The sequence below is a fragment of the Coffea arabica genome, chromosome 9e, assembly GCF_036785885.1.
Source record: "Coffea arabica cultivar ET-39 chromosome 9e, Coffea Arabica ET-39 HiFi, whole genome shotgun sequence".
In the NCBI taxonomy this organism is placed as follows: domain Eukaryota; kingdom Viridiplantae; phylum Streptophyta; class Magnoliopsida; order Gentianales; family Rubiaceae; genus Coffea; species Coffea arabica.
In genome coordinates this window covers 32,115,345-32,127,262 of record NC_092327.1, presented here as the reverse complement: position 1 = coordinate 32,127,262, position 11,918 = coordinate 32,115,345, and the positions used below count along the sequence as shown (strand labels likewise).

At 35.6% G+C, this 11,918-nt stretch overlaps 2 protein-coding genes across 3 annotated transcripts; one reads left to right on the top strand and one right to left on the bottom strand.

Moving 5' to 3' along the window:
* The first annotated feature begins 542 nt into the window (after positions 1–542).
* Positions 543–8,599, top strand: LOC113709497 (uncharacterized). Of its 2 annotated transcripts, XM_027232274.2 has the most exons (6): positions 550–965; positions 3,404–3,556; positions 3,839–3,932; positions 4,116–4,198; positions 6,864–7,017; positions 8,142–8,599. In XM_027232274.2, the coding sequence occupies exons 1-6, from the start codon at positions 699–701 to the stop codon at positions 8,375–8,377; spliced, it is 987 nt and encodes a 328-aa protein (XP_027088075.2). In that variant the 5' UTR covers positions 550–698; the 3' UTR covers positions 8,378–8,599. The 2 variants fall into 2 exon arrangements, with proteins under 2 accessions (XP_071922343.1, XP_027088075.2); XM_072066242.1 differs by lacking the exon at positions 3,404–3,556 and having other exon boundaries at positions 543–965.
* A 1,497-nt stretch (positions 8,600–10,096) lies between these two features.
* LOC113709345 (non-specific lipid-transfer protein C, cotyledon-specific isoform) lies at positions 10,097–11,275 on the bottom strand. The gene is made up of 2 exons (XM_027232091.2): positions 10,739–11,275; positions 10,097–10,456 (listed from the first exon to the last, which is right to left on the bottom strand). Exons 1-2 carry the CDS (start codon positions 11,083–11,085, stop codon positions 10,447–10,449), a joined length of 357 nt encoding a protein of 118 aa, XP_027087892.1. The 5' UTR covers positions 11,086–11,275; the 3' UTR covers positions 10,097–10,446.
* Between the last annotated feature and the right edge of the window lie 643 nt (positions 11,276–11,918).

Below are 11,918 nucleotides of genomic sequence, written 5' to 3'. Positions count from 1 at the left end.
TATTTTCATATATTATTGACACGTCTTATTATAGACTTGCATTTGAAAAACTAATTTTTCCAAGTACAAGCAATCCGCACATAGCCTTGAAAACACTATGCCACGTTGCTTCCATATTCTTTTCTGAACGCAGACATACTTGTTTATGAATGCACAACCTACCCAATTTCCGATGAAATTTTCTGCTTACAAGCAGTGGATAGACCATCGACTTTTTAAACATAATGGTACAGACAATGATTTAATCAGAATTAACAGAAATTACAACTTTTTTCACTTACTAGAAACTCTAATACTCCATCTTTTGGCCTTGTTGTTGGCTGTTTTAGATTTTACAAATTTTGTTTTATAATCAAAATAATTTAAAAAGCAATCGACAACATCACAAAATTTGATTATTTAAAATTAGAATCTATAATCAGTTAAAATAATCAATTGAAAATAAGCCAGATCATCAAAAAGAAAAAGAAAAAGGAAAAGAAAATTTCTAGCATGATCTATTAACATGTTTTTTTTTTGAGTTCATCATCTAATATTTAAGCATAAAAGCAAATGAGAAAATCCTAGTAAAAACATCTGTCAAAAAGCAGTATCCAAGGTCAAGAACACCCCAAAGCCAAAAGTATTTCCAAAGAATTTTGTGTTGCCAGTCATCTTGTTGAGCCCATCTGGCACTCTCTCCCCCACATCCCCATGCCATGCAGCTACTTCAACCACGTCACTCGCTCTGCCACTCCCACACAACGCTCCCTCAATTGGAAACTGCCGATTTATTCCATTCCCACCTGAATCAACCCGCCATGAAGCTAAATCGCCTTAGCAACGGCGTTTTGAGGCCTTTACTCAAACACTTGGCGACCTCAAGAACATTCTCCTCCTCCTCTACTTCAGCATCCTCTGTTCCCAAATGGGATGGCGGTGTATCAATGGTTCAAGGAGCCTCAAGAGGGATTGGCCTTGAATTTGTGAGATTAATTTCCGTTTCTGAACCCATTTTCTTGATTTTCCGTTTTCAATTCAAGGATTGGATTTTCTTGATCTGTTTGCCAGTTCTGTAAGAGTTTTGTTAAGCATTGTTAGTATGTGTGATGAGCAAAATTGTTGCGTTTTAGGCAAAATTGTTTGTTTTTTTGGATAATGACTTCTTGTGGAAAAGCCATATTACTGAGCCGGTGGTTGATTTAATGTTGGTTTAAGTGGGTTAATGTGGAAGATTTGAGTAGTGAAAATTCATTTCACAATTGTTCTTCTGGTTCAACATTTGTTCATATCAAACACAAACTCTAATTTGCTCTCTTGTGGCATCATTTGTTAGAAATTCGTTTGCTATCATTTTTTCCTGTAGCTGTAATGGATAGTTGATTGGGCGTAGATTTATTGAGTGAATATATAGGACTGAGCCCGCTAATGCTGATTTATTTTGGAAATGTGGAGACTTCTTGCACTTGCTTTGGGACTTACAAACTGATAGGAAATCTAACTTATACACCTTCGCAAAACTGAAGTTCAAATGATCATAGTTTTGCTGTTGTTACCATTTTCAACTCCTATAGAGAGATAATATAAGCTCGGAGTGGAATGCAAGATATCAAGTGTGTTAAATGCTGGTTAAACATCCTTACACAATGAACTCATTGGACAAAACTCCTGGTGTTAAGATATTTTTGTTGACCACAATGTACTGATAATTGTGCAACATTTGTTAATTGGGTCCAGTGGGGACTGAGTTATAGTAAAGGTGGGATTATGTAGTAATTGTAGATTTCTGGGTTTTATTTCTTAAACTTCAGAAAGTTTTAATCTTGAGGATTGGGGTGGAGGGGGGGGGGGCAACATATGTTAATATGGTGGTGCTAGAAACAGGTCGGAGGGAGAGGAGGAATTTTAACAAGAAACTTGCGAATTATCTACAGCATTTATCTCTGTTTCACGACAATACATAACCTTCTCTCTGGTCAACTGAAATTTTAGAAACTGTAATCTGGTTAATGATTTCTCCGTAATTGTCTATTGCTTGTAGCAATATAGTCAAACACTTAATTTTTTGTGAGATAAAGTCAGTAATTAACATGAAATAGTAAAATCATAGGTCTGATTTGGCTTTGCGACACAAAAACTTGGAAGAATCTACAAGGCTTCTAAGATACTAAAATAGTTAAAATGAGAAGCACTCTGACATGCATGCTCAACAAATATTGATTTTTTTTTAATACCCATACATAAAGCTCGTTTCTTGGAAGTCCAAAAGCAGAAAAATGTCTTGCATTCTGGAGGGATTACACACTAAAAATTGGGCCTCTGTCATTTCCTGCTTTGGACTTCCAAAAATGCACCAAGTGTGCCCCAGTTATTTTCTTGGCACTGGCTGCCATTTTTAGATGCTGCATTTTACCCTAGCATCATTAGAGCAGAATTGTGATAAGTTCTTTCTGTTGATAGATTACCAACTGTTTGAGGAGAATTGTGATAAGTTCTTTCTGTTGAGCAGAATTGTGATAAGTTCTTTCTGTTGATAGATTGGAACGTTCCCATAATAGCTTTTACAGATTGGAGGAGTAAGTTTTCCCATTCATGTCCCGACAAAGGTGCCTCAAATTCTTGCTTCTCCATGACACTGTCAAATTTTGATTAGGCAGCAACTGCCTGGATTGATGCTGATAAAATGTAACACATGGGATAACTTTCAGTGTGCGTGCGTGCGTGTGAGTGTGTTTTTTTTTGCGTTTTTCTGTTTGAGCACTCCGAAATCTTTCTACTATTTATATCCAATTAAATATCAAACATTAGATGTAGGACTTCCTATAAGTCAAGCTTTACAATTATTCCTGTAGATGCTTCTTGAGGTGAATCCCAAATCTTTTTCATTGCTTTTGTTCAAAATTTGAAAGCCCTCTCAAAATAGTTGAAATCGTATGAGGATTTGCATGATGGTTTTAAATCTTGAAAGTGATAAAAAAGACAGTCCTTACCTTATAGCTGCTTTTTCTTTGGCATGACAATTTGCATTGCACTGATTCTAGTGATTTTTCACATATCGGTTTCTGTTTCAGGCATCTCCTATTTTTGAAGGCATCGTAAATGATTTCTCCTTTCACTGTGTCTTGGTATCATTTTCACGTGACTTGCAAGTTTCATTTTAAAACTTGAAGTTCATTTTAGTTTGCTGTTTTTTTTTTTGGGTCAAGTAGTTGGCTAGTACTGGTAAAAAAAAATATTATTTGTTTTCTTGCTCCAAAAGAAGCAATTTCCTGCTGATGTAATTCCCTGAAGTCCTTTGTACACAGAAGTCTTTCCATGTTTTACTGTACTTTCTTGGACTATTCAAATGGGAAGTTGGTGCTTTGACGCAGTTCTCTTACAAGTCATTTATACAGTAAGGTAGTAATTGCTTCTTCGTTGTCAGGTTAGACAGTTGTTAGAGACAAGGGATGAAGGATATGTTGTTGCAACATGCCGTAATCCTAGTGCTGCAACAGGGCTAATGGAATTGAAAAATAAGTTCATTGAAAGGCTTGACATACAGAGGTTGGATGTAACAATTGAAAGCACTATGGAGGTACTTCAAGTCCTCTTATCACATGCTCTAGTACAGTGGTTGACTATTTTTTTTTTGGGGGGGGGGGGGGGGGGGAATGCAAAAACCTAGCGTAAGACCTGGGGGAATAATTTTGACAAAAGGCTAATTTGAAAATCTCAGGGAAGATGTCATTTTGAAGTAAATGGAAGTGTTAATTTCTTCAATGGTGTGTAATGGGTCTGAATCTAGGATTATTCGGAAATGTCTCATTACTATCATCTGTGATCAGTGACCTATTTGTTGTCTTCTGCTCTTTTCCAGGAAACAGCTAATGCTGTCAGAAACAAATATGGCTCTCTAAACCTTCTTATCAATACATCCGGAATTCTCTCAATACCTGATGTTCTGCATCCAGGTGTGAATATTTCTTCATTGTTCTCCATTGCCTATCATCAAATTTTCAAAGCTCTGTAAAATTTGGTCTCACTGACACACAACAAAAGCAAACATTTGAGTCAGATTTTTTTTTGCCAGCTTAAAATTTTTAATGTGGTAGAGTCAGCAAATTGATGACCTGTTTCTTTAATTACCAGTACAGAAACTACATCGAGCAAAGTGCAACAGTCATCCTTGCTTCTTGCATATGAAGTTAATGCTGTCGGTCCTATTCTGGTCACCAAGGTGGGTACAATTAGCTCTTAATAGACAAAAGGGTATCTTACTACTGGTTACATGATTAAACAAACTTTCAAGTCATCACTTGAGTGTCAATAACAGAAATTAAATTGCCATTACCTCCAGCATTCCCTTTTTGTAATCTAGCCTTGGCCTTTGAGGCACACCAATTACTTGTCTTACAATTTGTATCTTGGAGAACTGATTTTGGAATAAGAATAAAACCTATTCTTGTCCTCATCGATGCATAAAGAAACAAATAGAAAAGATGAAATGTTTCCTATTGCTCTGAGCCTTTTACGTTAGGTTTAGCCTCATACAGATGGATCAAAAGGCTCATGGAAAACACTAAACTCATGTATCATTGGCATAGATGAAGGAAGAAATTATGGAAAGAAGCTTATGGTTTTTGTTAGAATATCATTTCTGTGGTTCTTCACTGATTTCAATATTCAATATCTAGAGACATGCTTATGAAATGACGTATTTGGTTGTGGCATATCTTAGTTGTACTTTTCATGATAGTTCCTTACTGAATGGTCAGTATCTCAATTTCTTGAGATAAGTTCAATACAACTGCCCTGTAGCTTGCCCCATTTTATCTGCTCATTGCATTCAAGTCTTACCATTCTCTGAGGATCAATAAAGGCTGATGTCTGCAATGTTCTTGCTCACAAATGGTGCAGAATGTGGAGGTCCATTTGAATTTCTGTTGTACCTATGGTCAACACTTTTGCCTGCTACAATGTCCAAGACTTAGTTACTTGTACTAATTGACAACTTCAAGCTTGTTTGGTTGGTATTTCCTTGTAAAACTGGGACTCTTCAGTCAAAATTAACAATGAAGCCCTTTAGTTGATGTGACCCAGGCATAGTGAGGTAAAATCAACAAGCAGGCAATGCAATGCACACCTTCTCTATCAAAGGAGATGCAACTCATATTCATTGAGAAATTGACAGAATATGTTTCTAGATGTGGTGTGATACAGTTTCTTCTTAGGCATGATTCCTTAACTTTTCAAGGTGGTTCTGGTAAATCCTAGGTTATTTTACTCCTTAAACCTATTTCCTGATAACCTCTTTCTTCATGTAATTCTTGAAAATCAGTTCCTATTCCTGCAATTTTTGCTATCATGTTTTATATTGAAATTCAAGAAGAACCGCTAAATGAACAAATCACAAAAATGGAATGAAAAATACAAGACCATATTTTAGGAAAAATGCATGACTGGTCTGGCAATGGTTTGTAGAGTTTAGTAGCTTATTCAGAGTAATTTTCATGCTTTCCTTTGCATGTTTGGATGCAATCCCTTTGAAATATTATTGCTCTAGTTATTAAGCTATGGCTGCCATTGGATTTGAGCTTCCTAAAGAACTATTTCTTGAATTATACTAAGCCAAAAGGAAAAATGAGAAAACCTTGAGTGACTGTACGTCATGTAGAGGACATTAACTTTTTCTTCGAAGTGACTTGATCCTTCTGGGCCAAATCCTCTCTCTCTAACCCTCCCCACCCCCCCCCCCCCCCCCCCCAAAAAAAAAAAGAAAAAAAGAAAACCAACACCACACACACACACTTGTTTACAAATGCACACAATTAGAATCCATCTCCTGGATAGACTCCAAAGAAGAAAGAGAATGGATGGCTAACAAATTTCATCATGATGGATTTGGTAGTGCTTACCTTATATTCATATCTGTAATAATTTTTAGAAGTAAGAACAAGTCATATCAGGCAGGTAAAGTCAGTTGTATATCTAGAAACGTGTGGAATTCTTATGTCCAGTGACATATACAGTTGGATAATCTTTCAAGTAAAATTTTGAAAGTAATTAGTTTCTTCTCTACAGAATTCCTGTTGTTTAACAATTAAAATTCCCCCTGGAATGCTGACATTTGGAAATAAAATCAGTAGCAATAAAAGGAATAAATATGGAAGGCTAGAACATTTATTTCTTGCTCATTGGGAAAATTTCGGACCCAATATCTGGAAGAAGTATAAAACTTAGTAAAACATCACTGTTTAAGTTTCCTAGGTATTCAACGTATTGTTTATAAGAGGTTTGCATAATTTTAATTATCATGGTGCAGAATACACCCTGTGTTCAGTTTGAGCAATTAGCAGCAGGTTTAGATGATAAACATATTTTCTCTCTGATAAGTGAAAGAATCCTTAATGCTTGAAAGGTAAGATTAATGAAGTTATTGATTAGCAAAAATGGTTTAATTAGGAGGATTCTCTAGATCAATTCTTTTGTGCTATTTTGGTAATGGAGTTTTGCTTGCTCTTACAGAGGTATAGTCCCATTGCCTGCTTGATAACTGAATTCTCAACCCATGAATTTAGAAATTCTTGTGCTCATGCATATCAAGTTTTTATTTGTAACGATGGAGAGAGAAAGGGTAGGAGTGGGGAGAAATTATTTGCGAAATTTGGAAAATAACTCAAAGCTACCTGAATATTGAAATTGAAAGAACAAAAGTGGATGAGCTTATGGCGCTTATGGTGATTACTTTTCTGAGCACATGAGGAAAGGCTTTAGTTTTCTGCTGGTTAAAGACCATATTTTCATATTACTTGTAAGCAAGGCAGATAAATTTCCATTCTACTGTTATTGATGTGGGTCTTCACTATCTTGTCTGAATTGATCCTTATGATTGGCATGAACAGCACATGTGGCCTTTGCTGAAGGTTGGAGGTGGCTCTGGGACTGAAAGAGAGGTTGCTGTTGTGGCAAACTTAAGTGCCAGAGTAGGATCAATTGGAGATAATCGACTTGGAGGTTGGCACTCATATCGTGCATCAAAGGCAGCACTTAATCAGTGTATGATCTGACTTTGTTTTCATGGGTTTCTTACTTCATTTGCTTCTTGAGACTTCATTGGAAAAGCTTTGCTTTCCTCAACCAGTTCTGCACAACATTAATACTTTTTAACCATCAAACCGTGCTTTGCTTTTTATTAGAGAAGGAATCTTATTTGCTTTACTATGTTTGAAAAGTATGATTATCTAAGCTTTAATGCATCATGTTCAAATCCAACCATCTGTTAATCTAGATCTTGGGATCTGGTTTGGGGACTTATTGCATACAGTGAAATCCCACGAAGTAAAATATTGTATAGCAGACAGAATTTCTCTAATCTAGAACTCATATGAGGGGAAAGAATATCATTTTCGTCCATATTTTCCTTCCATCTGCTGATATTCCTATGTAACAAGTAGCATTTCAATGTCATTTTCCTATCATCCTGTCCAAATACTAGTATTGTCTCTGTTTGGATCATTGAAGTTTTTCAAAAATTAGTTTTTCAAATACTATAAAAATTTTTAAAAAGTATTCTAAAAGGTACTCTAAAAAGTAGTCTTAATTTTTTTTAATATTTAAAAAATATCCCAAAATATATTTTAAAAACTCTACTACTCTTAAATATTCCAAAATATACTCTAAAAACTCTGCTACAGTAAAATTTTTTAAAAACACCCTCAAAAACAGCTGTAAAAAGCTGAGGGGTTTAGTACTGTGTGTTAAGGGAAGCTCAACCCTAATGGTTTTTTCCAAATGTAGTTATACCTTAAAGCCAATTAGGTACCAAGTGAGATAATTATGTCGATTTCATGAGGTAATGAAGTCATATCTACTTTTGTTTTGTTTTCATTTCTCACAGCTACTATGGGCTTAAAAGCTTGATATGCATTCATTGTTGCTTTGGCCTGAGTGAAATGACTACATTTGGCCTCACAAACAAATGGTTTGGGTAGATGATATGCTTTTGATCTGAAAGATCAGCAAGATTCTACCTCATACAGACATTCAATTCTACACCAATATGTCACCCATACTTTGCACTGAGTAATATGCCTTGGGAAGTATGACTGTTACAATTGTATTTGCATGGTCCACCTCATGCATGTGCTCTAAATTTCTCAATTTCTAATTGAAACTTGCAGTGACGAAGACAATGTGTGTGGAATTTGCTCGTAGAAAAGATCCACTTATATGCCTGCTCTTGCATCCTGGGACAGTCGATACAGATCTCTCGAGACCATTTCAGAGAAATGTTCCTGAAGACAAGCTTTTCTCCATAGAGTTCTCAGTGCAGAAACTGTTGAGCATCATTAATAATGCAAAGAACCCTGATAATGGCAAATTTTTTGCCTGGGATGGTTCAGAAATCCCCTGGTAATTCAGCTAACAGATACAAAAATTACAATTACCTTTTGGTTCCTATGAGCGGAATGAATTGAGAGGGGGGAGGGGAGACGGGGTGCAAACATGCGCCATGTTGAAGTAGCTCGTGTTTGGTTGTATTGTTTACCAAGTTACTAGTGCTCGAGAGTTTTTACTTTTTACACGAATGATGTTACTGTTGCAAATTTTAATCAATATATTCATTCCTATTTTTGTCTCTTGGAGAACTAAATACCAAGGAATTATGGGCCTGTTTGTTTCAATGGAAAATTTTTTCCAGAAAATGTTTTTCCTTTTTTCTGATGTTTGGCTGCAAAAAGCGTCCAGAAAACTTTTTCCTAGGGAGAAGGTATTACCCGATCGAATGGAAAACAGCTTCTGCAAAGCTTCTACTGAAGGTTTTTTCCAACTCTAACACTGTTTGCTCTTCCAAAACAAAGCCTTTGCCTCTATAACCATTTTTTCTCCTACTTATTCTCCCTAGCAACGAATCTACCATTCCTTGTTGGATCTACTTTTTACTCTCGCTCTCACACACAGATCTATGATTCTTGGTTGGATCTTCTTTTTCACTCTCACACACAAAATTTACGATTCCTCTTCATCTCTTTCTCTAATATACATCGACGGATATTTTTAAATAGGTGCAGCACTTCACATATTGGTGGATGTATCATGTATCTCCAAAAGGACATAAATTTTGCAGTAATTGTTGTTACTTGTGAGGAAAATATTTTCAAAAAATTCAATCAAACATGAGAAAATAATAGAAAAATATTTGATTTCTCTAGTATTTTCTCATGTTTGGTCCACCAATGTTCTAAGTCGACTTTCTTTCTGTGCATTTGATCATGTTTAATCTTTAAGGTAATTTGGATGTGGTTATTCAGCTCAGTAGATTTCTGCTGTTGACTCTTAAAGATAATAGAATCTTATAGTCCATCAAAGTCTCCACAATTGTTCTTTAGCACTAAATGCATAATGTAAAAGAATGCTCAATGATGAGCATATGAGAATTTCATGTCCAAGAACTCACATGTCCTTGTCAAGATTTGCATCATCAGAATCATAGGCTTAAGCTTGGCTTGTTTTCCTCTCTTTTTCTGTAAATTTAAATTGTAGATTACTGCCTTTTAACTCTTATATTGGATAGAGAAAAAGGGCTAAATGCAAAAGGTATAAAGGAAAATAAAAATGGGATAATTGGATTGGAAAGGATATTAGTTCCTATGTTATACCTCAACTATGCTACCATTCCTTCTCTTTTCATTGCGAATCAAATGCAAGAACATATTTTCTTGTACAAGTAGTTCTATTTTCTGAATATATTCCAAATACCAGCCAGTGATGAGGCCACATGGTAGATTATCTAGCCAAAATTAATGGCATTAGAACCCCTGAAATTCTAATCAAATTTTGCAGTCTTCGATTTTTTTTTTTTTTTGGGTTTTGTTTATGTTGTCTCCGTTTGATTGATAGTTAAATCTACCCCTTCCTGATTTTCAGTTTGAAACATTTCGTTTTTCTATTCCCAATGGTATTCTTCATCCAAATGACACTATAGTTTTACCTGAAGTGAGAGTAAGACTCTATAGATGGACAACTTGGTGGAAACTAATCAAGATTCCAAAAAACAGCAAGAAAATTAGTAGAAATTTAAACACACTGAATGGAAGGTTGATCCAGAAGTAAAGAAAATGTGGAATTATGATGCTCAAGAAAATTGAGTTACTAAAACAACCAAATGGTACATCAGAAAGGCCCCAATCCAAGGGTCCTCAGTACAAGTGTTTTATTCAAATCTTACTCCCTATGATTGACAAATTGCCAATCCATGCTTCAAATTTCCAAAGCATCTCAAATTTAAACACACTGAATGGAAGGTTGATCCAGAAGTAAAGAAAATGTGGAATTATGATGCTCAAGAAAATTGAGTTACTAAAACAACCAAATGGTACATCAGAAAGGCCCCAATCCAAGGGTCCTCAGTACAAGTGTTTTATTCAAATCTTACTCCCTATGATTGACAAATTGCCAATCCATGCTTCAAATTTCCAAAGCATCTCAGTGGATCCTGCAAATAGAAAATTAAGTTTTAGAGCATTGCTGTATAGTGAAAAACAAACAAATAACAATATCTACAATTTGGAACTCAAGTAATGCAAAAAAAAAAAAAAAAAAGCTATATCAAAAATTTATACAGATTATCTCACCAAAAAAAAAAAAAAAGTTAGCCCACATAAACTTTCCCTTCTGGAGTCCACAATTTATCTGAGATAGTCCATATTACTTTACGATTAACCCTGTAAAAGTAACTAGTACTAAACTAAAAAGTAGAAAAGAGTGTCACACATACGCCTCACAGTTGGTGTTCATGGAGACAGGGAAGCCAACATTGATGCGGCAAGCAGCAGGGATTTTGCTCAAGTACTTGTCCTGAACACCAGGGAAGCTCTTGACACCTGTCTTGAGGCATCTGCAGATAGCCTTCTTATCATTAACGTTCTTGACAGTCTGAGCAAGCTGTTGCAGCCCAGTGCAGCATGCAGCAGCTGGCTTTGTGTCCTTACCTCGAGCAAATGACACACAAGCTGCAGCCTTCGCGGCAACTGTGCCACAATCTGGGGCTGCTGCATTGCTCAAATGAGCAACAGCAAAGAGAAGAGAGAGGATCAAGATCATTGAGAAGCAAAGGCTCTTCATGGTTGATTTTCTTTACTGTTTGAACAAAATTGAAGATGTATGTGTAGAGTAACTTGGTTGCTGAAGATTGATGGAATTGGTGAAGGGGTAAGTGACCTTTATATAGAGAAGGCTTGTGATAGTCTTGAACGTTGGAGATTGTGGCTTTGAGTTTCCCTAGGACGATTAATTGGATAACATTTTCAGGTTTTGGCCATTGGGATTGATGAAATCATGTAGCCCCATTCGTGAATATTGTCTAGTCTAAATCAGAACAAGTAAATACCAACGGTTATTTTCAATTAGCTAGACCAGTAAAGCTATTAACGTTATGTAAATGCTAATAGGTTTTGGATAAGAGGGTGAAAATTCTACTATTGTATAGTTGGTTTTGATATTAGATGAGCAAATAAGGGAGGATTATAGCATTATAGGTTAAGTACTTAAAGTATATGGGAGGGTTCTTTTCTTTGTCCACTTTAATTAGCTTTACAAATGCATGGTAATGCACCTTCTTTGGCTGTTGACCTATTGAATATCATGTGCTGAGTAGGGTTGCAAACGAGCTCAGTCAAGTCGAGTTTTGACTTAATCAAATTTTTTCTTGACTTAGTTTTATCGAGCTCGAGTTTAAAAAATAAAAAATAATTATTTTATTTTATTTTTAAAAATAAAATAATAATTTTTCTTAACGATTAATAAAATATTAGGGATATATATATATATATGTAATTTTACCATTAAGATAAAAAATAAAAATATATAATCGAGCCGACTCGCGAGCTAACGAATTGAGTATCTTTGAACTCGAGTTCGACTTGGTCAACTCGAGTTTGATGTTGACTGAGTTCGAG